The sequence below is a fragment of the Drosophila santomea genome, chromosome 3R (genome assembly GCF_016746245.2).
Source record: "Drosophila santomea strain STO CAGO 1482 chromosome 3R, Prin_Dsan_1.1, whole genome shotgun sequence".
Classification (NCBI taxonomy): Eukaryota; Metazoa; Arthropoda; class Insecta; order Diptera; family Drosophilidae; genus Drosophila; species Drosophila santomea.
Window position 1 is genome coordinate 3,818,407 of NC_053019.2, and position 26,250 is coordinate 3,844,656.

At 44.9% G+C, this 26,250-nt stretch overlaps 3 protein-coding genes across 3 annotated transcripts in view; all 3 read left to right on the forward strand.

Moving 5' to 3' along the window:
- LOC120451716 overlaps positions 1 to 19,891 on the forward strand; it is a 35,303-nt gene extending 15,412 nt beyond the window's left edge. Inside the window, exons 2-8 of the mRNA XM_039635619.2 lie at positions 1,402 to 1,462; positions 11,657 to 14,930; positions 16,993 to 17,667; positions 17,753 to 17,898; positions 17,961 to 18,098; positions 18,169 to 18,935; positions 19,001 to 19,891. Coding sequence (XP_039491553.1) covers positions 11,714 to 14,930; positions 16,993 to 17,667; positions 17,753 to 17,898; positions 17,961 to 18,098; positions 18,169 to 18,935; positions 19,001 to 19,412 — 5,355 coding nt within the window. The 5' untranslated portion in view covers positions 1,402 to 1,462; positions 11,657 to 11,713 and the 3' untranslated portion in view covers positions 19,413 to 19,891. The remainder of the gene's footprint in view (positions 1 to 1,401; positions 1,463 to 11,656; positions 14,931 to 16,992; positions 17,668 to 17,752; positions 17,899 to 17,960; positions 18,099 to 18,168; positions 18,936 to 19,000) is intronic.
- A 708-nt stretch (positions 19,892 to 20,599) lies between these two features.
- Positions 20,600 to 23,118, forward strand: LOC120451056 (probable cytochrome P450 12a5, mitochondrial). The gene is made up of 4 exons (XM_039634412.2): positions 20,600 to 20,700; positions 21,128 to 21,618; positions 21,670 to 22,117; positions 22,190 to 23,118. Exons 1-4 carry the CDS (start codon positions 20,629 to 20,631, stop codon positions 22,787 to 22,789), a joined length of 1,611 nt encoding a protein of 536 aa, XP_039490346.1. The 5' UTR covers positions 20,600 to 20,628; the 3' UTR covers positions 22,790 to 23,118.
- Positions 23,119 to 23,426: 308 nt separating this feature from the next.
- On the forward strand, positions 23,427 to 25,530 carry LOC120451055 (probable cytochrome P450 12a4, mitochondrial). The gene is made up of 4 exons (XM_039634411.2): positions 23,427 to 23,548; positions 23,683 to 24,173; positions 24,240 to 24,687; positions 24,747 to 25,530. The coding sequence occupies exons 1-4, from the start codon at positions 23,477 to 23,479 to the stop codon at positions 25,344 to 25,346; spliced, it is 1,611 nt and encodes a 536-aa protein (XP_039490345.1). The 5' UTR covers positions 23,427 to 23,476; the 3' UTR covers positions 25,347 to 25,530.
- Positions 25,531 to 26,250: the final 720 nt, after the last annotated feature.

Genomic DNA, 26,250 nt, shown 5'->3' on the forward strand with positions numbered 1-26,250 from the left:
AGCCACTTTCGAATCGCAATCGATAAGCCAGTAAAGCCACACATGCAATTTGCATTCAATACTGTGAGCAATAAAACAAGTGCTCCCACGGGTGCGGTTGAGATTAGTTTGGATATATCGCGACAGTTGATGAAATTGTTTTAAATTTTATAAAAGTACTTTTTTTGCAAAATTACAACACGTTAAATTGACCCCGTGTATAATAATTTTACAAAGCCACTGTCTGTTCTTGTTAATAAGTGTATTATAGTTTTTTACTTGTTTCACCCCCGATTATCATTTTAATTGTTTTTCTTCAGCTGGCTAATAAATATGCTAATAAATGAGGCCGCATGTTCAGGTCTGATCTGACTCAAAAGGCGACCTTGCCGCGGTCAGTTTTTATCACACCATGCTAATTACCAATAGAATTGGCTTTCCACTGTCTGCCAGTGCCAATCCCCACGAGAATGGACGGACAAGTGCGCTGTAAAAGCCATCCACTTGGCCAAGTTAACCTTGGTGGAACAGTTCTCTTTTATCGTAATCCCCACCCCTCTTCATCGCCACCTCGGGTTAACCGGAGAGCTCAAGTGCATTTTAAGCTTGCTGCAACTTGTTCTGGCCGTTCTGGCCGTTCTGGCCGAGTCAAGTCGGGCCAAGCCCAGCCAAGCCAAGTTTAACACAAACCATGGGCAAGACGAGGAGAATGACAATAAATATTTTGTAGTTTTTGCAGCTCGATTACAGCGTTCGATGGGGAGTTCAAAAAGGCGGACTCCTGATGTCGAGACTTTGCCAGCGACTAAATGCCCCCAAATGCCAACTGTTTTCAGTTTTCTGGTTGGTTACAGTGCAACTCGTAAAATATGAGCTCGACGTGCATTGAATTCGGGTCATTACATGGCTAAAAGCCAGCCGAGAAAGCGGTTTCAGAGGCGGGACTTTGGGGGCCGAGGGACAACTGGCGCCTTAGCCTTTCGTAATTCGATTACTGATTTTCAGTTACGCCAAACGAAATTGGCCAATTTTGCATGCGCGCCCACAGGCCATTGAACTGCAGTCAGTACTTGTGGACAGCGGTCAGATTTCTGTGTTTCTTGGCAATTGATTGTCTTTCGGACCCTGGGCTCGGTGAATACATCAACAATTTATATAATAAATGGCCTTTATAATATATTATTTTTGGCAACTTTATTCAAAATGTTGTAAGTTGGGGTTTACATTGCATTTATCAGATTAAATGTAGCTGTAGTCAAACAGAGAACAATTCCCAAGCTCTTAAAAACCATTTAGGAATTATGATTATAGAATTACCACATTACTTAGTACACCTTTAACAATATAGTTATATATCCCTAAGTACTATTAAATCTTCTACAGCTATGAATTCAATAACAAATTCTTTTAATTTCATTGCAGATTGTAAAGCCCAACAAGATAAACTGCGGATACCGTGCGACAGGTGGAACAGTTCAAGCAGGTAAGGCAAAGGGAAAGGCAAATCGAAGTCAAATTCACACAGAATGCAAAAATGCGTAACGCTAAACGGGCACATGTAACTTGGTAACTTGGGCCTACAAAGTTTACTTGGCGTGTTTTCCTTAATGTACACTTTCGTTGCCAGGGCAATTGGCATGCCAATTGAAGGTGCAATCCCAGGCCACGAACAACTTGGGTAATCCGAGGCGGCTAACAATGTGTTGTCAGGTGTGCAAGAGCGGAGCAAAAGTGGAAACGGGTCCCTGGTCCCAGGCTTTCCGAAGACCAGGAAGATCGAAATCCCACTGCAAATGGCATGCAGCAGATTGCCAATGCAACTGGCAGCCCGTCGAACAATGGAAGTTGGCCTAAACGGCAGCCAAAGTGTTCGAAGTGTTGCAAGTGTGTTGGCTGACGTGTCTTTAATTATTGGCCTGGCCACTTATGAAGAAAGATGTGTGTTAAATGACGCAGAAATTATGCGAATGCCAAATGCCAACGAACTCTTCTTTGCCCTGGGACTCAGATTCAGAAAATCAGAAAATCGCTTTCGCTGCGAAAACCCCTTGGTTTTGTTTTTGGTTTTTTTTGGGGCCATCTTGAGAAACTTTCCATTGAGCTGGAAGCGAAGTTTCTTCTGAGACAAACGTAAATATATATATCCTATATTCATTTAATGAAGAGAAAAATCTAATTTCATACCAAATTTATTGTACAACCCGCCCATAATGCGGCAGAAGCTGACGAAGTTGTGGAAAAATGCCACTCCATTGTTGATGGAGACGCTTTAGTTTGGTTCGCATCGGTCGGACATCGTTCAGTCAACGGTCACAATTGAATAGATTTCCAGATTTACTTTTCCAGTTAGAAACAAAAAAGAAGACGTTGTAATGTATAAAAAGCCCGCCGCCAGTAGAAGACAACGAAAACGAAGAAAAAACAGCTGCCGGCTGCATCTTTCGACAACGTTTAGTCCCAGAGATTTGCTTTCGACTGATGGCAAACAATAAAACTTTCCATTTCTAACAAAATTACTCTCGAGACAGACGCAAAACAAAGCAAGACAAATTTGTCTAGTTATCTGATGTTGCCGCACTCAGCGCTCGATTCCCCCAACATCCATCCATTTGACGGAGAATTTGTTTTCTGGAATTCGGCTTATATATATTATACTTTTTGTCTTTTTTTTTTTTGCCTGAGACTCCCACTCGGGGGAACTGGAATGAAAATCTTCGCAGCGACAAGCTCGTAAATGTTGCATGCCACACCGCACAATTCCATTCCGTTCCCCAGGTGACATGTTGCACACGTGTGTGGCAAGCTCCCATTCCACTCCCATTTCCCATCCCCCTTCTGGCCCATATTTTGCTACAGTAGTGTAATATCTGTATGCTGCCCGCTGATTTGTGGCGCCGTTTATGTGGCGGAACTGTTTATTAATTAACGAGCCCATTTTGGCTTTATTCTGTTGGCATTTCTTGGCCTTTCAGTGGGTAGTAAACTATTAGGTGCTAAACTGTTGGCCCGGCCAAAGTTAATTGAGGCAAATGAGTCGCTGGCATGCAACGTTCTCAATCGGCTGCAGCCCTATTCCTTTCAACCTTAGGTGCTGACAAGGGATTAATTTATATGTATCACATAGTGCACAATAGTTGAGGGAAGAATGTTTTTAATATTTAGAAACTCAAATTTACTAAAAGTCTTCTCGAATTGTTAGCTTCGGCATTGAGGTGATTCCTATATATAACTTTTGGTGCAAGAATACACTTTTATTTATGAGGTTTTGTCATAACTTATATAATAATATCATAATTTATTCTAAACTCTCTATTTCTGACAAAGCTTCGATTAATAATCTTGCAATTTTCCTGAGTGTAACTAAGGCGGCTTCTGTCTAATTGCTGCTGCCTGTCAAAATGATAATGGGTTTTGGGTAAAGCTGCCGCCTGGATGGCGAGTAGCGATAAGCCTGGCCAAGACCCGCTCGAATGCTTCAATTGAAATTGTCAATTGCAGTGGCCACCAATCCTCCCCCTTCTCTCTCCCCTCGCCCGCTTGTTACCCGCTTTTGGTTACCAATTTTGGTGTAGGCGAACCAGTGAAAGTTGTGACCGTGATTGGCCAACGAGAGGGGCGTGCGTTTGCAGCTGAGGGGGTAGTAATTAATGCCAATTAAATGTCAAACAACAAAGCAAAAAACAAATAATTTTTGCGCTGGGCGTGTCCCTGTTCAGCTGGCAAATTCAATTCAATTTTTCTGACCAAACTTTCGAAAGGCTGCACGGATTAATTAAGCCAAGTTCAAAGCCCACCAGCCCAGCCGGTTCAATTGATTTAAATTCCCATGAGTCCGCTGTCCGATGCACTTTCTACATCAAACAAAAGGAGGAAAGCGCTCTAATGGCCGGTAGCTCAATTTCTATTTATGTAGTAAGAGCCACACAAAAACTAAGGAAGAAAAAGCTCTGTTTATGATTATTTAATGCAGTGCTTAAGCTGCAGGTTCATTGCCCAAAGACAAAATGCGGCGACTGCAGTTGCAAATGCAAATTGATTCGTGCGCTTTGCCCTGCAGTTGAACCAAGGCGACCCCCACAACCCCCCATGAAATGAACCCTTCATCTGTCTTGGCTAATTGCTTGTCGCTGTCAACATGTTGCTGCTTGCTGCTCGTCTTCCATTGAACTTTGAACTTGGCCATTCCCGCAGTGGTTTACTGACTTTCTTTTGTTGTTTATCGCACCAGCCGGCGACAGTTGCAACTTGCAACGGCTAACGGCAACATCAGCAACGGCATCAGCAGCAGCAACAAGAGCAATTGCTGCAGCTGCCACTCATGTGGCATTTGTGTGTTTGGTAAGGCTTTTGTCTCCGTCTGCACACGAGCCATTGTTTGGCCTTGCACACTAGTGCGTATACGTAATATGTGCGGGCAAACCGAGTTTGACAATCGTTGCGTGCAATTTGTGCTCAATATCCAGATGCAGATGCCATCACACTGTTGCACACAGCTATTTCTTTTGTTGTCGTTGCTGCCGAACTTCGAGCTTGAAAAAAGGCTATTGCCTTAATGATCGAAAAAATGTGTTAAAGAGACTTAAAGTTTGATGATTTTCTGATTGTTTTTCCTTGACTAAGTTCAACAATACAACAATATAAGTTAAATCATCTGTACTTATATTATGAGTCAAAAGATCTCACTGTCAGTGGATATTATTATGCTGAAAGTTGAAACAAAAAAAAAGTTAAAGTATACAGAAAAATCGTCCAAAAAATATGAGTTTGGGAAAAGACGTACAGCGTCCACTGCAAATCTGCACCACTGAAGGGTGCCATTGGACCACCGATTTGGTCACCACTCCAAATGTAATGCAAAAGCCACTGGTAATCGGAGAGATGTAAAATGGCACTTAAGCCTGGAACTCATGCCCTTGTCATCAACTGCATAGTAATAGAAGAGAGCTCCGATTTGATTGAGAAAGTGAAATCCAATGACCCAGCGGTTGACCTTCTGCGACTGTATTGCAAATTCTGAAGCAAATTCTGTAGCTGCTCCACCGGCAACTAAGTCTTTGGCTCGTTTAAGAGCGAAGCTGGTCGAGCTTCAATAAAGATTATCCCAGTTAGCTAAGAAGTTTCAAGTTATTGAAACGGTTTCATAAAATATACATTTTCTCACCTTTTACTAAATTATTCAAATATCCGCCCAGTTATGTTTACATTTTCTATTGCTTGCAAATTTGCTTTAAGCTACAAAATCAAAATCCATTAAAAGTAATATTAATTTTCCTAGTTTACTAATTTGTGCATGAAAAGGAGCCGTGCTGTTGCAAGATACACACATTTAAGTGTAGCATTGTCCGGATTTTGTGTGCTTTTGCCTTATTTGCTTTTACCAAATCCAACACAGTTGTTGACCTTTGGCATACAATTACATCGGGTTGCCATTCCGCAGACCCTTCACCATCGATTTTCTGACTATTGCCTTAGACCGCTGCCAGACATCGAAAATTGTTCAAGCCAAATGGGCAAGTTGTTCTTGTCTTGCCAAGTCTTGCCAAGACTGGATTCAAGCTCAAATTGCTAAAGTTTTGCTTTTATTTGGTATTTCATATTCTAATTTTGCAATAAAAGTCAAACAAACAGGCATTCATGAATCCCAACCACGAACATAAGGTGGCCAAAAAAGAGGTTCTGGGCTGAGCAGGTACGGGAACTCAGGCTTTCGGGCGTTTTATTGTTCTGGTCAAGATCTCAAAACCGCTAGCCGGATAAAATGGCAGTCATCAGCCTGCGGCAAAGCCCCGAAAACATAAAAGCTATGCAGCTGTGTCTCCCACAAACATGACTCACTGCTCCTTTACAAGTTGTCTTGCTGTTGCAGTTCAAGTTGCAATTTGTGCCTGTCGCGGCAACAGGCACTTACAAATTGTCCAGCAAATTGGGGAATGTGGCGCCTAAAAAATATTCCCACGCAACAGGTTTTTATTAGTATTTTGACATGAAATGCTCTCCTTAAATGCAGCCAACTGAAAAGTTCTCTTCTACACTCGTATTCATAAAGACTCAGTAATCGTAAAATATTTTAACGGAGAAGTATTAAAAACTAAGCAAAAGTAGGGACTGTGTCATAAAGTCAAGTTACGACAACAGCTGTTGCTGCTGGGAAGCAACAAAAATACAATGTGGAAATCGGATCCCCGTTTTAGTTAGCGACACATTCTGTTGCAGGAGGGTGCGCTTGGGGCGTTCAAGGGGAGCAAGGGGGTTTCATTTTTTAATTAAGTCTCTGTTGCTGCAGCGCACATGTGCGTGCTCGTAGTGAAGTTCAGTCCGTCGACTATCAGATACCCGTTATTCGAAATGACATGCGTTCCTTGTTAACGAGCTTACGCTTGTACAGACAGACGGACCAATTCTACATTCTATCTGTGTCATACTTTTTAAAGAGTCCAGTATACTCCTTTTCTTTACCAGTAATGGGTATACAGACAAGACGGCAGCAACAGGCCAGCAGCTTTTTGGACCCCTGGCAACAGTTGCATCAATGGATGCGTTTTCATTTATTAATTTGCACTGTCTTGTTTCGCTGTTGTTGCAGCTGCTGATGTTGCTGCTGCAATTTGTGCTGCTGTTGCTGGTGCTGTTGCTTCTGGTGTCGTTCTTTTGCGCCACGTTGCCAGTGTGCCGTCTTCAGCTTCTTTTTCATCTTTACCCCATCTTTTTATACTTTGACTGCGTCACGCAACAGCAAATGAAAACGAAGACGACATGGGAACTTAACCTTGAAATATATGTGTTTCGTTCAGTCCCCAGCAAACGCCACCCACTTCCCCCCTTATTTCTTGCAACACCAAGAGGCAGGAAGATGTGGGCGCGCTCACAGGCATAAATTTACAGGCTTTGCTTGATTAAGGCAGCTCCCGCAGCTCTTGCTGCTGCTCCTCCGCATTTTCCTGGAATATCCTTGGCGAAAATGAACATAAAACATTTCTCCGTAATCAACTGGGCTGCTAAAAATAAACCCAAACTCGGCCTGGGGCCTTGGGCTAACGCCAAAAGGCCTTTTGGTTTAGCGGCTTAGCAAGTATGGCAACTTCAATTAACCCGACATGATATGCCGGCGGGCATTGAATGACTGGCAATATTGGCAGCTGGACGCGAAGCTGTGAGTCGGGCTCGTTATTCGGGATAATTGACAGGCGGACAAGTAACTTTTGGCCCAAACCATTTGCAGTATGTGTCAAGCCATCAAAACATGAAGAAATCATGTCGCTGGCATCTTGGGCGGTCAAAATAAATATGTTCTGGCACTTAAGTTCGCGTTAAGTCCCAATCGTGCTGGGCCAAAAGGTACCTCTCCCCATCTTACAACTTTTCCCAATCCAATCTTTCCGCTTTAATGACGTGCCTTGACTTCTTCTTAAAGCAGTTAGTAGTCGTCAACTATGTTTATGCTTAAAAGGCTTCAAACAGCCAGCGGCACTACAGTAATTTCCACTCCCTCTCCTCAAACAACTTCTTCACAATTTAATTGCTGTTGCTGCGGTGCTGTTACTGCAGCAGTGTTGTTGCTGCCTTTTTGTTGTCATTATTGTGGTCGCACAAGATTGTTGTATTACCTGTTGACAAAATTGCCCTGCTGCCTGCACCAACATCCGGCAAGTTCTCGAGAGGCACAGCAGCCCAAGCTAATGGCAACTTTGACTTGGCTTTAATTAAACAATCCCGCAGCCAAATTTCTAGTGTTTTGTTGAGCGTGTGAACAGGGAAACGAAAACATTTTTGGCGTACTCATATATCAGTTGTATTTTATTCCGACTTGGCATTGAAAACTGCACAGACAAACGGCAAGATCTGTTTCACAATGACAATTATTTTGGTAATTAACTGAATACCAATTCAAACCAAAAAGTAAGGGTGTCTTTAAATATATATTTGGTATGGCATACAGATTAAAGTGGAGTGATTTTCTTTGCAGTGCAAAGTACATATCTCAATCCGCATAATGTTTTCTCAGACTTTTCGTTAAAACTTTCCCACACTTGCAGCGCTCTCAATAAGCAGCTGATTAAATTTGAAAGCCTAATGAGGCCCAAAGCAAGTGAGAACAATGCAATAAAACTGAAGTGCAGGGCACACGCTTGAACTTGAACTTTGAACTTTAAGGCCGTTCGCGTAGAGGCGACTTAGAGATTGAATTCTTTATCTTTGGTTTTTCGATTCCGAGCCGCAACTCAATTGGCGGTTTAGCTTTAAAGGCAGTCGATCGGGCCCAGAGCAAATAGTTGACATTTGGCTGGCGGTGGATCGCCCACAACATCCGTTTCGTGGCAAGAGGCCCAACCTAGCCAAGAATTCTTTTTAGCCAAAAACTTCGCCGAGTGCCGCTGCATAACTTAGCCAATGTAAACAAGGCGGAGAGCATTCCTCCGCCGCTGCTTTGCATAATCCCGAGCGGAGCGAGTATAGCACAGGTGGATATTGCTGCCGTGCATACGGATCCATTAATACGTGCGTATACATAACGATAAATGTATAAATAAACACCAGAAGTTGGGGGGCCACAGCCACGCATAAATCTCACGTGCAAATGTGGAACACAGCTCCCTAATGCCCCAATGCCCCGCGTCCCGATTTTCGGATGGAACGACATATCCATATAGCACCTATCTCCGTTCATCTCATCTCGCGCTTCATTTCGTTTCAATTTCGTGCTTTGAAGCTTTTCGCTTTTCGCTTTTCGCTTTCCTGTTTGGCTTTAATGGGAATCAGCACTCGGTGGTGATTAAATTAAAAATTCGGTTCTGGAAATTTTTTGCGTCCAGCTCTGCTGTGCTGTGCTGCGGTTGCGGCTGATTCAAGCGGCTTTAACCCACTTTCCTTGTCAAAAGGAAAAGACATCAGCTAACCCAAACAAAGACTAGGATGTGCTGCTAAGAATAGCCTCCAGAACCCTCCTGCTTCTGGCCGAAAAAAACCTGTTGGCCTCGATTGGCTGCGGGCTGCGAGCTGCGGTCAAGCTAACTGTTTTGCCCGATCAGATTAAAGCAAATACAAAATGCCACAATGCCAGAATGCAAAATATCGAAATGGGTTGCCGCCGGATCGGAATTGGGAACGGGAACGGGAACGGGTTTCGTTAACGCCAGTTTCGTGCGTTTCCAATTGCAGTCTATGCAGAAAAATGAAGTATGCAAAAATGCAAATTCAGATCAGACGGTGCATCGATTAGTTTTTAACGCCCACAAACAGTTTTCCCCACCGGAATCCATCAGTCCAAGTGAACCACTCATCTTAGATAGCACACTTAGCTAACGAGCTGACGTCCTGGCCAAGCATAAATTAGCCATCTTTGGTCAGGAGTTTAGCGCTGGTCTGAAAGTTATGTAGATTTATTTGTGTAACACTTTTGCCGCAGCGGCAAAAGCAGCAGCAACACGCCTTGATATCTCTTTTCTCGGGGGGAAACAGCATTCCTGCCAGGCCAAGTGCCAAACTTGAAAAATAGCTTAAAGATGTTGTCGATGCTGCTGCAGCATTCCATTTCGAGCTGCGGTTGCCACACCATCTTCATTTCGATAAGCGGCTGCTGGAACTTGGGCAAACGGCTTTTATATGGTCAAATGGGCCCCACAATTTGTTGTGAATTTTCTGCATTTCTTTTGCTGCCTTTGACAGTTTTCCAAAGGCCCGGTTGTTTCAATGTTTTTCGCTCAATAGTTGGCCAACATATATGCGATCTGCCGATCCACTTGCTTTCCATGAGAATGGGCACAGCTCTCATCGCCTTTTGCCCGTTTTTTTATGTTCGCTGAGTTAGTGTGTGGCCATAAATAAATGGCCAATCGATTCCGCAACCGAATGCAAATGAGTGAAAGAAAAAATGCAAACAATTAACATGAAAACAAAAAAATCCTTGGCAGAAATAGATATAAAAAAAACGGTAACGAAAACCGCGGAGTCTAAAATTTATGGGTAACAATGCGGGCACAACCAAAAACCAAAATACGGCAGCAGCATTTAGCTGGCCCAGTTATGCAATTTGCCAAACAGCCCATTTCCCCTCCATCCCCCCAATCATCATTTGATGCCAATTGTTTCCACGACTGCAATGCACAGAGTCGAGATTTATGCATATTAACGTCAAGTCAAAATGCTGACCCAAAAACGCTAGGGGATCTGGTGTATGCACCAGTAGCAGCAATAGCAGCAGCAGCAGCAGCCACATCTGCATCTGCAGCAGAAATCAAGCGTGGCAGCAACAGAAGTCGAGCACTTCGGCCACATTTAACAATGGGTCAACTTTCCTTGGCGCTGCTGGCGTTGATAAATGTTGCCCAAAACAAGCCAGAAACTGTGGTGTTGCTGTTGCTGTCATCTTCATTGTTGTCGCCGCGACAGCAGCAACATGGCCACCAACATCATAAACACCAGCAACACTCCCAAATTTGAGCGCCTAAGCTTGGTGTTTTGGTTCAAGTGACACTCTTGCGCAGATGCTCACAGCCATATGAAGAAGTTAATGGCTTAAAGACCTCAAAATAGTTACATTGTTAGCGGTGGGATGGTGATGTTGCCGCTGGGAGTAGTGTAAAGTGGTTCAGTAGAAACGCCCCAAAATTGTTGGAGGCATTCTTAGCAGATCTTCCAGATAAATCGCTTAATTTGTTACCAAGTAATTTGATCTTGCAATGATATGACTACTAGAATTCAAATAACAAGAAGTTGGGAAATCTGAAAGCGTCAGAAATAGGTACACAATAAGGTACAAAAACAAGTAGTTCCATTGGCTTAGAAAATACAAATTTCCCATTCGCGTTCTCACAAATTACGCATTAAATTAGACCTATAATATTCTACAGGAAACATTCTGTCTTTGTTTGGGAAATTATCAAAATTAATGAATGAAATGAACTCCTTATATGGAAACCATTTTGCCTTTGAATCACTTCTAGAAGCTCTGACCAAATAAAAACGCCAATTTCAAAGACATAAATGAGTTGTCTGTCTGTTTAATTTGTGTGGCATTTCCTAGGTTTGTTTTTTGTTAGGCCAATGCCTATGCTGCCTGCTCCCGGTAAAGTGTTGCACATGCAGTTTCGGCCGTGTTTAGAAAGTCATTTGCAAATAGGCAACAAAATAAACGGCAAACAGTAGCCATGCAGTTAACAAAATGCAGCTGCAACCGGCGATTACCCAACCGCAATCGATGGTTTTTCCAGGGAGAGATGTGACAATCACGGTAAATTATGTGGTTGTCAGCCCATCTATTCCTCCATCCCATACTTTTTCCACATTTTCCCGACTACCAATTCTGGCAGTTCATGTAGTCAACAGCAGCAGCCACATCATCATCAGCAAAATTTCAATAATTCCATTATCAAGATGAAGATTGATTGATAAGCTGGCCGGGCAAATGGCATTTTGTGGCCATGATTTCGGGGCTGGATGATGACCACATGGCCACTTGGCAGAGTCACAATTGCTGGGCTCAACTTCTCCACTCAATCAATATTGAGTCATGCGGCAGAAGTTGAGATTGCGTTGCAGACGGCAGTGAAAGTTAATTGTGAGCTTGCGCAATAGTTTGCAAAGAAAGTTTAGGCCTACGAACTAACAACCTCATCATCATCATCAAACCATAACTCACGACCACTTATCTGATTTAATTTTTTCCCATTTTCCCTTGCAGAATATGGCATAAGGTTGTTCGTCGGCGGGAGCAATAGCAAAAGGAAAAGTCTCAGCGATGTCGTCCTCGATCTGTTCGCACTTCACCCAGAATGCCTGGAAGAAGGACTTATGCTCGAACTGCTTCAAGTCCAAGGACGAGCACAAAGCAGCCGCTGCAGCAGCCGCCTCCAAACTGGGCAGCGGCCATAAGCCAGACAAAGAGGTTAAAACGGATTACCCCAACAAGCACAAGACCCCGGCGAAAAGCATCATCAAGAAGGCTTTCGGTGTCAGGCTGACCGGGTCCAGCTCGAGTTCCAGCACCTCGGGAAGTGGCTCTGGAAAATCCGGTAATTCAAAGGGCGGCAAGGTGTGCTTTCCCAAGCAACTGCACGAAATCATCGGCTATGGGGGCGAGTGGTCGGAGGACGATGACGACGATGACGATCACGATTTTATGAACCTTGGCAATGAGCACGACGACATGGCCATTACCGAAACGGATGACGAGGAGACCAAAGAGCTGAAGAGGATTACCAGGGCCAACACCGACTTCAACATGAACAATGGCAATTTGCTGGGCGACGCCGAGGAGAATATCAAGAAATCCTTTGCGGCTCTAAAACTGGGAGCCCCCCAGGTGGACAAGGAAGGCAAAAAGCAGACTCTAACGATCAATGTGATGCCCTTTGGCCAGCCCATGGGCAAATCCGCACCAGCTTCGGGAAAAACTGCGCCCGCGGAAAGCAAAAGCGCACCCGCAACATCAGTTGCATCATCATCGGCTGGAGCAACACCGGCAAAAGCCAAACCAGCGACCATAACCACAGCCACAGCAATTAAGAGCAGTAGTACAACTACTGCAACTACCAGTGTTACCAAAAAGGTGACCACCACCCTAACGCCCACGCTAACCATGGCCAAAAGCACAACGCCAAGTGCAACAGGGGCAGCTGCCGCATCGGCACCTCCATCGCGAGATGGCAAAGATAGTCCGCCCATAGAACGGGCGATGGAGAAGTCACTGCTGGACGAGATCTCAGAGACATTGGAGCAGAAACAGAAGCTAAGTGAGACAAGTGCATCGGACGTATCTTCAGGCGGAAGCAGCAGCAACATCTCCACTTCCGCCAGCAGCAGCAATTGCCACAACAGCAGCAAGATCAAATTCGAGCTGAGTGCGCTGAGCGACTCCCCGAAGCCATTTCTCGACCTTAAGAAGCCCATCGCACGGAATGCGCCCATCACCAGGGACCAGACCAAGCCCAAGGTGAATGTGTGCCACAAATACTCGGATACAGACAGCAATTGTTCGGATACGGAAAATGGCGTTTCCGCCTACTATGATGTCGTGGAGACCCAGTTGAGCTACGAGAATCTTCCCGATGGCAAGTACTCGGAACAGGTGGGCGTGGCCACCGCCGCCCAGACTGAGAGCTCCGGCCATTCGCACTACTCCAGCTCGCAGTACATCACCGATATGCTGCTCAGCTCAAAAACCCGAGCGGCTAGCTACAATCTTCACGAGGGCAACTTTATGACCAGCAAGATTACGTCCGATGGTCTGATCGTCACCAAGTGCAGTTCGGATGACGCCCTGGACTCCACGGGCAGCAGTTTCGATGGCAGTTCGGATGAGGAGAACGCCTACAACATGATCCGCAGTGAGTCGGATTCGGGAATCGGCATCAGCTTGGGTAGCGAGTACAAGAATCTGGGATTGGCCAAGGGCACGGCGGTCAGTGGGGAGAAGCGGCAACTTCTGGCGGAGAAGAAGCTGAGCGCCAGTACCAACAACTCAGATTACGAGGATATTCAGATTGGAGATCAAGCTGTGCCCAAGCCAGCTGTTAAGAGCAGGGAGCTACATGGCGAACCCGATGGCAGTGCCGATCCGGACAACAGTCTGGAGCAGAAACAAAAACAGGCGCCTGAAAAGGAGGCGGAGCAGCAGCTTCCCGCCTTGCCAAAGTCGCCGCCACCACCCATGAAGATTGATGCCAGGCCGTCGTTCCTGCATGGTCTCAAAAAACCAGAGCTCCCGGTGAAACCACTTGTCAATAGCCATCCCAGCAGCAATGGTACCAGCAGTGGCAGCCAGCTGAAAAGCTTCCTGGGCAAACGACAACCCAGCTGCGCCGAGCAGCAGTTCATCAGCCAGCTGCAGTCGGCCATTTCCAAGTCCAGCGAATGTCTCCAGTTGGCCAAAGAGAATCTAGCCGCTGACGAAGCCAAGCTGAAAAAGGGCAAAGCCCCGAATCCACCGCCAGAGCCAAAGCTTAGCGCTCCGCCCACGCCGGAGCGAGATTACAGTTTGGTAGTTGAGTTCGAGAAGGCGACGAAGGCGGCAGCAAAGCCAGCGGAAAAGGCCACGTCATCTGGGCAAAGTGAGACATCATCATCATCATCATCATCTACCGAGAGCCAAACGGTAGCAATAAGTGCTACCACAGAAACCGCAGGAGCAGCAACTGTTACAGGTGCGTCAGCTGCCAACAACAGCAGCCTTTACACCAGGAAGCCAGCTCTTCCGGCGGCGGCAGCAGCTCCCGTCATTCGGGAGAAGGACAAACGCGAGCGGGCCGTGATCAATCCCAAGTTCCGTAGTCTCAACACCTTCGTGATGCAGCGCGCCAATGCGGCAAAGCAGATGCAGCTGCAATCGGCCAGCTCGGTTTTGAGCCTGAAGCAACCCTTGACGCCAGAGCCAACGCCCCGGAATCAACGTCATCTCTCCATGTCGGAGGAGTGTCTGGCCGCGGCTGGCTTGGACAAGAAGTCCCCTTCCGCTTCACCGCCACAGAAGCAAAAATCCAAGTTCTCCATAAAGAAGTTCCTGCGCATGGGCAGCAATGGAGGCAAGTCCGTTGAATCTCTGGCCAAGAGGGAGACCAGCGTGTATACGGAAATATGCACCGGAACAGAGGACGGCAATGCCTCTGGAAAGCCACGTCTCGTGATTATCCATCCCATTGACATCAACCCCACCGCCGTGGAGGTAGTGAAGGATATCACGAAGACCAGTGATTCCGTTTCGGCACAAACAGTGGCCGTGGTCACGGCAAAGCCACCTGCTCCGCCCCTTCGATCGAGCGCCAGTGAGGGCCAACGCGCCCACGAGGCCAACAAACCGGCCCGCCCCCCGCCGCCCAAGAGCGCCGAGCTCCGGCGGAAGCAGAAAACCGAGCTGACCGCCACGCTGAGCGCCAGCAGCGTGGACTCCAGTGTCCTGCCACTGGCATCCGGCACCGGATCCGTGAAGCTGAAGGCCGACAACGTCTACGCCAATTTGGGTGAGTAGAAATGAAGTAATAAAATCGGTTTAAAAATCTCTTTCAACCAAATATCAACTGAAGTACATTCGTTAAATTCCGTTGAAAATGAGTCCTAAATAGCGTTAAATAAAATATTGATCAAAGTCAGATACAAAAACAGAATATTTTCAAATTCTAGAAATATGTCAGTAGGGTTTATTTTACGTGTATGCCTAAAGTTTTTAACACTAGTTTAGGAACCAAGAAACGAGCAAAATAACTGAAGCCATGCTTTATAACTAAACTATTTGGCTAGTCTTCCATAAATGTGGAACCACATTTGGACCAAATGTGGACCAAATAAGCCTTTTATTCGCACACTTTTTTTTGGTTTTAAGCCACTGAGATTCCTGCATAATGAGTAAGCGAAATTCCGCACACATGAAGCCAATTTCAATCTCGTTCCCATTGACCCGATTCCATGAGCTGTGGGCGACATTCGTGTCCCCTTTTCCCGCATCCATTTCTCCCGACCATTGTGATCGCATTCCAAAAGAAAGCGTAAGCAAATCACGTTCACTGACAGCGCCCAGAAATTGGGCGACCTTCAAAACAGCCAGCTCATGTATGCGATGGTATCGTATCGTATCGTATGTACATACATATATGTGGGTCTGAAGGGTTTCGGCCACTTCACCCACTTCTTTTAGCCAACTTGTTGACTTCAATTGCAGCCACAAACACGAAACACAAGAACACGAATAAAATTTCCGTAAATGGTAAAAGCTGTGCCAGCAGCTCTTCTGAAAGTAGAACCCGAAACCCAAACGCAGAACGAGTTACGCATTTTAATCAATATAACGGGTGAACGGCGAACAAACAAATACACTCTGCGTAGTACGGATACAGGTACGCCACTTATGACCATATCCGCCGCATCCAACGAGTGTGATGAGCCGACTCGAACTGGGTTAAGTGGCCAAGCCAGAGAGCCAAATAGTTTGCCAGATGAGCGGGCCACTAAGGCAGCAAAAAATCGAAACGAAAATAAGCCAGGCCGAGCCAATGAGGTAACCACATGTTGATGGTGAATAGTTGGCCGTAGGAAAGAACCAAATGGTGAAACTGGCAGACTGGCGAACTGGCGGACCAGAGACCCATTTCTTTTGGCCTGACACTTTGCGGTCAACGCGAATGCGGCGAGAACTTGTTACACCTGCCACTGCCACTGCCACTGCCACTGCCACTGCACCTGGCACCTGGAACCTGGTCGTGAAGAAAAGCTATGTTCCAGACCCCAACCTAGAGCCATTTGTTAGATATCGAGGACGGGGAAGAGCCAGAAAGACCCAGATCCGAGAGCAACCTCATTCAAGTTGACCAGCAGCACCATGCGAATTGTAATTTGGCACGAATTTGGGTCAAAATCGCAATTAGTACTCACAGGTTGTCTAACTACTTGGCCCCGGTGAAGAAATAGGAGGGTGGAGCCGGATTTTCCGCAATTTTCAGGTGCCAGCAAACATTTGGCATCGCCCCATGAAGGCCAGGCAAATTTGAGAACAGCCTGGGAAATCGTATGAATAAATTAGCACTGTGACACCTCTACTTACAAAATACATATATTTATTAGTTTATTAATACCTTTCATTCGTTTGATGCTTTTTTATTCAAACTTTAAATACTTTAAATATCCTATGAATCCTTTAATTAAATTAAATGTCTGTACAAATAATTAAATTAAATTAAGTCAGTCAGTAAGAAGTTTTAGGAACAATCAATAGTAATTAATAATTTAAAAGATATACTCTGGCGTAAATCAATTTTCTAATGTTTCTAAATGAAATTAAAATCGCAGACAGATACGGGTTTATGTTATAAAATCGAAATTTTAATTAAAATGACAATTAAAGTTGCGCACTTTCCCTTTTGAAGTATTAAAACTTTCAATTGCATTCCCTTTTTAATGAGTAAGGGAAACTGTTCGTCTGTTTCACTAAATCCCCTTTAATGTTATTTACGAATTCGTCTGAGTCAATTTTGATGATGCATCTTAAAGAACCCCTCATTTATGTGATTGTGTTTTTTTTATATTCCACAGGTGAAATCCGCTCCTCGATTGCGCCTAGAAAGCCGGAGCGCACGGCCAGCATGCGGGAAAGGGAGGCCCAGCTGGAACTGGTGCGCAAGCGCGGAGTCCTCACCGACACTATCTCCATTTGCTCGTCAAACGGTGACAATGTAGCCGCGGATCAGGGCAAGACGATGGGGAAGACCAATGCCCACAGCAGCACTGGTCAGGAGGCAGGAAAGTCCGCATCGGCTGCCAACAGCAGGACCAGCACATTTGAGCGCGCGCCCCAAAAGAAAAGCGAACCGAAGATGTCCATCTCCAGCAAACTGGAGATCTTCGAGCAAAGATCCATGGATGCAGCGGATGCTGCCCAACGAAGTAGTCTCAAGGATTCAGTCCGCAAGATCAACAGCACCATCGATAGCTATCTGAAGGACAAGCGCGACTACGAGAACATGTACGAGTTCGTAAAGATGGGCTCTCCGCCGCCGCCCACCACGAATGGAAACACCACACCCACGCCATCCACTTCGACTCCTCCTGCGCCACCCACGCGCAGTAACATCGATCTTTCAGTGGCTGGTCAGAGATTGACCCAGGCCACGAGACGTAATAACATCTACTCGGACACGGCCTCCATTGCCAGTTATTCGCGCAGCGAGTATGGACCGGTGCGAAACTACGGATTGAACAACAGCTTGGGTAGGCTAAAAGACCCCTGCTGGGTCACTGCAACTGTATGCAGGATGAAATCAATAACTTATCCCTAATCTCCAACCCCTTTTAGCCAACATTCCACGCATCATCTCAGCCTCTTATGCGGGCAGCGAGGTGGGCGAGTTCGATATCTATGCTCCGTACAGCTATTACGGAAGCGAAGCGGGCGGCGATGTGGCCACGGACATCAACGACAGCGTCTGGGGCATGCCACAGGTGAATTCAATCTTAAACTGAATATCGACATGGCATAAACTTATGTAAAACTTTTATTGCAGGCTAACAAAAACCGCAGCAAGGCCACGAATCGTTTGCGCATGCGCAAGGGACGCAGTGTGGTGCACAAGACTATTGAGGATAACTACACCGCCGTGGTGGTGGCCAATCACGAGGCCCTCGCCCAGGTGCTAGATCAGGTGAGTACTTACGTACTTATAATTTATGACAGCTAAACTAACATTCAATACGGATTATATTCCTCCTCAGCTTCAGCAAACTCCAGTGGTGCCAGCAGCCTTGCGTCCTCTGGCCAATGCCATCAACTTGCGCTACGAGGACTTTACCATTTTGGAGGGAACCCAAGCCTTTGTGGTGGGCAAGAAGGCCTTCCATGCCGCTCTGTGGAGCTCTTCGCCGGTGACCTTGGCCCTGTCGGCCGACTGCAACCAACTGGGCGGCGTGGCTGGTGAGCTCAGCCAGCTGTCGGGTGGGGTGAGCGACGTGCTCAACCCGGTGACCGAATTCTGTGACCTGGTGCCCAGCTATCAACTGCCGCTGATGCCCTCGACGGAGGTTACCCTGCTGCAGGCCACCATCTCGGTGTTGCCCAGATTGCAGCTGGAGACCCTCCAATCGATCGGGTCAATACTCAAGGGCAAGTCGCAGGTTCTGGACAAGAGCAACTTCAATTTTCGCGGCTCCATTCCGAATCTCAGTGGCCTGAAGGATGGAAATGGCTCAATTGCTGGGAACCTAAGGAACGTAGTCTCGGTGCAGAACCTAAGTACCCTGAACGAAGAATCCTCGGCCACCTCAATGAGCGCAGAAGATGGGTCGGCCAATGTAAATGCCATGCCTGCATTCGATGATGTGATGACGCGGGAGGTGGCCTTCATCATGCTGCAGCTGGTCAACGGAATGAAGAACCTGCAGGCCAAGGCAATCGAGGAGACGCCGCTCAGTCTGTCCAATGTGGTGCTGTCAAAGGACATGGACAACAAGGACGCCCAGGCACGACTCTGTGTGCTGCAGGGGTGAGTTGAAATCAATCATTCTCCATAACTTATAAACCTTACTGATAATCCTCTTGCCAACCTAGAAACAACAATGACGACGACGAGCCCATGGGTACGCTATGCAAATGTGCCCACTTGGCCTTGACCGACATGCTGCCCGCCACAAAGATCACGCCCATCCTGGCGGACATCCTGCAGCAGGAGCGAGCAGAGTCCCTGTCCAAGGCGAAGGCAGTGCTGGAGTTCGTATTGTGGGGTCCTTCCGATGTGGCGCTCACGGGCTCCGTTAAGGAACGGGAGCTAGCCCTCCAGCGCTGGTTGGATTTGGAGAGGGCCACCGTTCTCCACGGACTGGTGCGAACCCGGGTCGAGCTGACCGTTTACGACGAGTGTCATTTAATGTTCCTCGTCCGCTCCACGGCCAAGATGATGAACGATGCAGCAAAGATCGTGTGCAACTACCAGCAGATGAATGGATCTGCCAGCCAGGATTAGTTCCACTCAGTCTGCTAGTTAAACCTGCTCAATGCTAAAGGAATTATCTATTAAATACTATACGAAATTGTCATAGACACTTAGTCCTTAGAGTCAACGAATAATTTCTTCTGTATCGCTCCATAAAAACATACTATACGTATGTACATATAATTATATGTATGTATGGATATAAATATATCTTTGCCCAGCGTGCCAAATTGTTTCGCGCGAAAATTGTCATGTAAAAATATGCCTATCGTATGCAAACGCCAACTATTTGTGCAACTATAATTTATTAGTAATCTATTGTTAAGTCATTAATCTAAACGAATATTTATATATCACTATTCGAGGACGAAAATGTGTATACTTTATGAGATGGCAACTGAGTACTATCTATAAGTATGCCAACAATTTGATTAGCAAAACTAAACTTTTTGGTGTTTGAACAAATACTTACATATATGGTAAACATAAATGAAATACAGTCTAAATAAATAAATATAAATCAAAAGCCAGAACTTTTATTATTCACAGAAAATTAATCATATTCCGCGGAAAAGACGGGGAATTAATAAGCGTTCGAAAGTTACATTTTTCTGATGCAATACCTTATACTTGTAAACTTAAATTTTGCAATTGAAAACTGTTTGTCAGCTGAATTTGCCTTAGCACCGCAGCTGATTAGATAAAATATTCGCCCCAAAACTCACTCTCCTCAGCCCACCTATATTTTGGAACCTATGCCAATAAATTTGACCACCAATCCCATCAGCGATAATACTTATTCGTGATTAGAATAACTTTGGGTATATTGGATTGTGTTTTTTAATTCATACCACAAGTATCTATATTTTTACATATGTATATTTTATATTTATTTTGTAATTATCATTTTTTTTTACCTTTAACAACCACGCAATGCTTAAAAAATTAGTTTCTATACATTGATGAAAAAACTTGAAAAGAAGCGGTATATTTTAGTCGGTGCTCAGGCCTATAAAGATCTGTGTGTATCTTTTAATGACCGAATGTTTGCCATATGTTTTCGTCAGCAATTCTCAAATACACGCGAACCTGTTTGCTGCTCTCTCTCTCTCCCAAAGTATCTTTGAGGTTGTTGTTTTCCTCAAATTTAGTAGTAAAGCTCGCCCGTCCCACAAAAATATAAAGCTTATAACAAACGTCTGATGCGAGTATTTTCACTTTGACCGTGAAAGAGCCAGCGCGCAAAATGTTGAAAGGGCGTATCGCGCTAAATATTCTTCAGTCGCAGAAAGCCACCGTCTTTTCTGCAAGTCAACAGGTAAACAAACATTGTTATACACGTTACTCGTAGAGTAACAGGCAGAAGGAAGCGATTCCGACCATATAAAGTATATATATTCTTGATCAGGACCAATAGCCGAGTCGATATGACCATGTCCGTCTCTCCGTCTGTCCGTCTGTCTGTCCGTCCGTACAAGCGCTGTGATCTCAGGAACTACAAAAAGTTGAGATTAAGCATACAGACTCCAGAGACATAGACGCAGCGCAAGTTTGCAGATTCATGTTGCCACGCCCACTCTAACGCCCACAAACCGCCCAAAACTGGCACGCCCACACTTTTGAAAAATGTTTTGATATTTTTTCATTTTTGTATTAGTTCTGTTATTTTCTATCGATTTGCCAAAAAACATTTTTGCCACGCCCACTCATAAAAATACCCATTTTATTATTGCATCATGTTTCAGCGATGGCAGACAAATGTGGCAACAGTTGAGATCAGAAACGATCCGGAATGGCTCCAGGCCAAGCCGTTTGAAGAGATTCCGAAAGCAAATATGTTGTCCCTCTTCGCGAAAACCGCACTGCCCGGTGGGAAATACAAGAACATGGAGTTGACGGAAATGTTTGACGCCATGCGCCAGGAGTACGGAAACATATTCTATTTGTCCGGAATAATGGGAAGTAATGCCTTTGTAATGACACATAGTCCAAAGGACTTTGAGGTGGTTTTCCGCAATGAAGGCGTGTGGCCAACCAGACCGGGCAGTGACATACTGCGCTATCATCGAACGGTTTACAGAAAAGAGTTTTTCGAGGGAGTTCAGGGAATCATTCCCTCACAGGGAAAGTCCTGGGGAGACTTTCGGTCCATTGTGAATCCCGTTTTAATGCAGCCCAAAAATGTGAGGTTGTACTTCAAAAAGATGGCGCAGGTTAACCAGGAATTTGTGGAACGGTAAGAACTTGAAACATTTGGCAACTTCGTGTATTTAAATATACATATTAGTATTAAAGAAATACGAGATGCCAACACTCAGGAGGTTCCTGGCAATTTCCTGGAAACCATTAACCGATGGACTCTAGAATCCGTATCCGTGGTGGCCCTGGATAAACAGCTTGGTCTGCTTAAGGAATCGGGGAAAAACAGTGATGCAACCAAGCTCTTCAAACACCTGGATGACTTCTTCTTGTACTCGGCCGATCTGGAGATGAAGCCCTCTCTCTGGAGATATTTTAAAACACCACAGCTGAAGAAAATGCTTAAAACTATGGATAGTCTTCAGGAAATTACTCTCTCCTATGTGGACGAGGCGATCGAACGTTTGGAGAAGGAGGCCAAGGAGGGTGTAGTACGCCCGGAAAATGAACAGAGTGTCCTCGAGAAACTACTGAAAGTTGACAAGAAAGTGGCCACCGTTATGGCCATGGATATGCTCATGGCGGGAGTGGATACCGTGAGTAAACAAACCAATCTAATGAGTTTATAAAGCCGAAATATTATATATAATATATCTGCTGACTTCCAGACTTCGAGCACCTTTACGGGGCTTTTGCTGTGCCTCGCCAAGAATCCCGAGAAGCAGGCCAAGCTCAGGGAGGAGGTGATGAAGGTGCTGCCCAACAAGGATTCCGAGTTCACTGAAGCATCGATGAAGAGCGTTCCCTATCTGCGTGCCTGTGTTAAGGAGTCCCAGCGTGTCTACCCTCTTACAATTGGAAATGCCCGCGGCCTGTCTAGGGATTCTGTAATCAGCGGCTATCGGGTACCAGCTGGTACCTTTGTGTCCATGATGCCCACAAATTGCCTCTACGACGAGGAGTACTTCCAAAAACCTACGGAGTTCCTGCCGGAAAGATGGCTGAGAAACGCCAGCGACTCTGCCGGTAAGTGTCCGGCAAACGACCTGAAGACCAAGAATCCATTCGTATTCCTGCCCTTCGGATTTGGACCCCGTATGTGCGTGGGCAAACGCATCGTGGACATGGAGCTAGAATTGGGTACCGCACGCCTGATTCGCAACTTTAACGTGGAGTTTAACCATTCCACAAAGAATGCTTTCCGCTCCGCTCTGATCAACCTGCCCAATATACCACTCAAGTTTAAGTTTGCAGATTTGCCCAACTAATAAGTTTTATATTGGGGCACGACTTAAATATTTTCTGTTGTGATAGTACAAGTATTGATAACAGAGCGATTTTTCTATATACATCATGCGATGTTATTGTATTGAAAAGTAGTTAAGACCTTTTGTTTGAAAATACTACAAAATAAAATAAATGTTTAAAAAAACAATGTCTTCAAAATTGAATAGATCAATAACTCTTCTAACCTCTTTATAAATGTATTTACTTATGAATATCTAAAGAGAATATAGCTTTAGCCATACGTTACCCAGCATGAAATTATTAATAGTCACGGTGACAATAATTTGCTGGCATTGACACTGACCGATATGAGCGGGGGAACCGCCTTGATATTTGTGTTTGTTATGGATTTGTTGTTTAAAAGATCTGTAAACAAATTAATGAAACAGTTACTGTTTCCGTATTCTTGTTCTAATATATTTAAAAAAATATTAAATTATTGAACTCCACTCAGATTTTATTTAACTAATTAGTTTTTATAAACTACTATGGGGGCTCTCCGGAACCTGTTTATACTCTGGTGGACGCTTTCGCAATGTTTGTGTGCTGTTATCGTCCAATTAAGCAGCAAAGCTCTCGCGGCCTTAGAATTTAAAGCCATTAGAACGAACGCTCGGTACACAGTTTTGTTTAGACGGTGAGCGGGAAAAGTTCTAAACATCGCGAAAATGCTAAAAGTGCGCAGTGCTCTATCATTAATTCAGTCGCAAAAAGCGACGCTCTCGCTAGCCACTCAAAAGGTGAGTACATGTATTTAATATAAACAACTAATCTGGGAACTATTAGCCCGTTTATCAAGTGCTGCTTTCGTCTTCAAGTTGAACTCCAAAACAATACTATATATTATATTAATATCAATAAAATCTATTACCAGCGCTGGCAAACCAATGTGGCGACTGCAGAAGCTAGAGAGGATTCGGAATGGCTACAGGCAAAGCCATTCGAGCAGATCCCTCGAGCCAATATGTGGGCATTGTCGATGAAAATGTCGATGCCCGGTGGCAAATACAAGAACATGGAACTGATGGAGATGTTTGAGGCCATGAGACAGGACTACGGCGACATATTCTTTATTCCAGGTATTATGGGTAAACCCCCATTTCTAAGCACCCACAATCCCCAGGACTTCGAGGTGGTATTTCGCAACGAGGGAGTGTGGCCCAATCGTCCAGGCAACTATACTTTGCTCTACCACCGCGAAGAGTACAGGAAGGACTTCTACAACGGCGTCATGGGCATTATTCCCACGCAGGGAAAAACCTGGGGCGACTTCAGAACCGTCGTAAATCCAGTCCTTATGCAGCCAAAAAATGTGAGATTGTACTACAAGAAGATGTCGCAGGTCAACCAGGAGTTTGTTCGGCGGTAAAATACTCTAACAAAAACAGCGAAATATACATATATTGTTAAGAAAATCAATTTCCTCGACAGTATAATCGAACTGAGGGATCCTGTTACTCTAGAGGCTCCCGACGACTTCATAGACACCATCAACCGCTGGACCTTAGAATCCGTATCCGTGGTGGCCCTGGATAAGCAACTGGGGTTGCTCAAGGACTCAAATAAGGAAAGCGAGGCCCTCAAGCTCTTCCACTACCTGGATGAGTTCTTTATAGTATCCGCCGATCTTGAAATTAAGCCGTCGCCCTGGCGCTATTTTAAGACTCCCAAGTTGAAGCGATTGATGGCAACTTTGGATGGTATTCAGGAAGTAACTTTGGCCTATGTGGATGAGGCTATAGAACGGCTAGATAAGGAGGCCAAGGAGGGTGTAGTACGTCCGGAGAATGAACAAAGTGTGCTCGAGAAACTGCTGAAAGTTGACAGAAAAGTGGCCACTGTTATGGCGATGGACATGCTAATGGCAGGAGTTGATACGGTGAGTTATTGGTAATATGATCTTAAAAGGCGAATTATAAATCAACATCTTGCTTTCAGACTTCGAGCACCTTTACAGCGCTGATGCTGTGCCTCGCCAAGAATCCCGAGAAGCAGGCCAAGCTCAGGGAGGAGGTGATGAAGGTGCTGCCCAACAAGGATTCCGAGTTCACTGAAGATTCGATGAAGAACGTTCCCTATCTGCGTGCCTGCATAAAGGAATCCCAGCGAGTACATCCCCTGATCGTAGGAAACGCTCGCGTTCTTTCTAGGGACGCTGTTCTCAGTGGATACCAGGTGCCAGCTGGAACTTACGTGTCCATTGTTCCTCTGAATGCAATGACCAGGGATGAGTACTTTCCACAAGCATCCGAGTTCCTGCCGGAACGCTGGCTCCGAAGTCCCAAGGACTCGGAATCAAAGTGCCCGGCAAACGACCTGAAGAGCAAGAATCCATTCGTATTTCTGCCCTTCGGATTTGGACCTCGGATGTGCGTCGGTAAACGTATCGTGGAAATGGAACTGGAACTGGGTACCGCTCGTCTGATTCGCAACTTTAACGTGGAGTTCAATTATCCCACGGAAAATGCGTTCCGATCTGCTTTGATTAATTTGCCAAACATTCCGCTCAAGTTTAAGTTCTCCGATATACCAAACTAAGCTATATAAAAGCGATTTGTTGATGGCCAAGCCATAAATGTTGTGATACCCTTGAGCCAGTCCATAATAGTTTTAAGGCAACAAGGCATCTTATGATAACCGAACCGAAAGCCCAAAGTCACTTTAAGTGTCTTAAATTATAAAGTTAATGCAAGTGTATGTAAATAAATATTGTGGTTCAGAAGTGGCAAGTTTCCCAATCCATTAGTAAATGAAACACACTCGTTTGTCTATACATTTAAAGCTATTTCATTTCAGTTTAATACACATTCAAATATTATATATATATTGATGTATCTTTGTAGATGTATATGTATACGGATACTAGACCTTAGTACAGCTTATGGTACACTTTTGGTAAACATTTTACAACAGTTTTACAGTTAAACAGCTCATGGATTCCGGTAAGAAAGAGGGCAGGTGCAGTAACCACAACTGCATTGCGTACAATAGGATTTGGGTGTTTTCGTTTTCAACAATAAAATAGTTATCTAGCTTAGAGGGCAAAATGCTTGTAGAGAGTAAATATTCAATGGAAATTTCTTTGTTTCTTTTTATATTTTAAGGTATACATCAAGATACACACATATATATTCGTCTTTAATGATACGAACAAGCTCGTATTTTTTCTAATTTTGTTCATATCGGTTGGTCCAATTGGATATTGAAACTTTAACAAATTGGTTCACTTGGTTTTATTCCTCTTTTGGATAATATAGTACATGTATGTATGTACAGAGAATAGTTCTTATATAGACGACTTGAAGAGTTGTTGAACTTTTGATTTTCTGTTTTATTGAAATTCTTTCATGTACTTAGGGTTAATAAATCTTAAGTTTCACTAAGAATTTGTTTGGACTGACTGTTCATAAACTGCAGTCCTATGTTATGGATATGGAGAGGT

Coding starts and splice junctions, on each gene's coding strand:
- LOC120451056 (XM_039634412.2), top strand. CDS start 20,629: ATGTTGAAAGGGCGTATCGCGCTAAATATTCTTCAGTCGCAGAAAGCC. Junction 20,701..21,127: donor TCTTTTCTGCAAGTCAACAG/GTAAACAAACAT, acceptor ATCATGTTTCAG/CGATGGCAGACAAATGTGGC. Junction 22,118..22,189: donor TCATGGCGGGAGTGGATACC/GTGAGTAAACAA, acceptor GCTGACTTCCAG/ACTTCGAGCACCTTTACGGG.
- LOC120451055 (XM_039634411.2), top strand. CDS start 23,477: ATGCTAAAAGTGCGCAGTGCTCTATCATTAATTCAGTCGCAAAAAGCG. Junction 23,549..23,682: donor TCTCGCTAGCCACTCAAAAG/GTGAGTACATGT, acceptor ATCTATTACCAG/CGCTGGCAAACCAATGTGGC. Junction 24,688..24,746: donor TAATGGCAGGAGTTGATACG/GTGAGTTATTGG, acceptor TCTTGCTTTCAG/ACTTCGAGCACCTTTACAGC.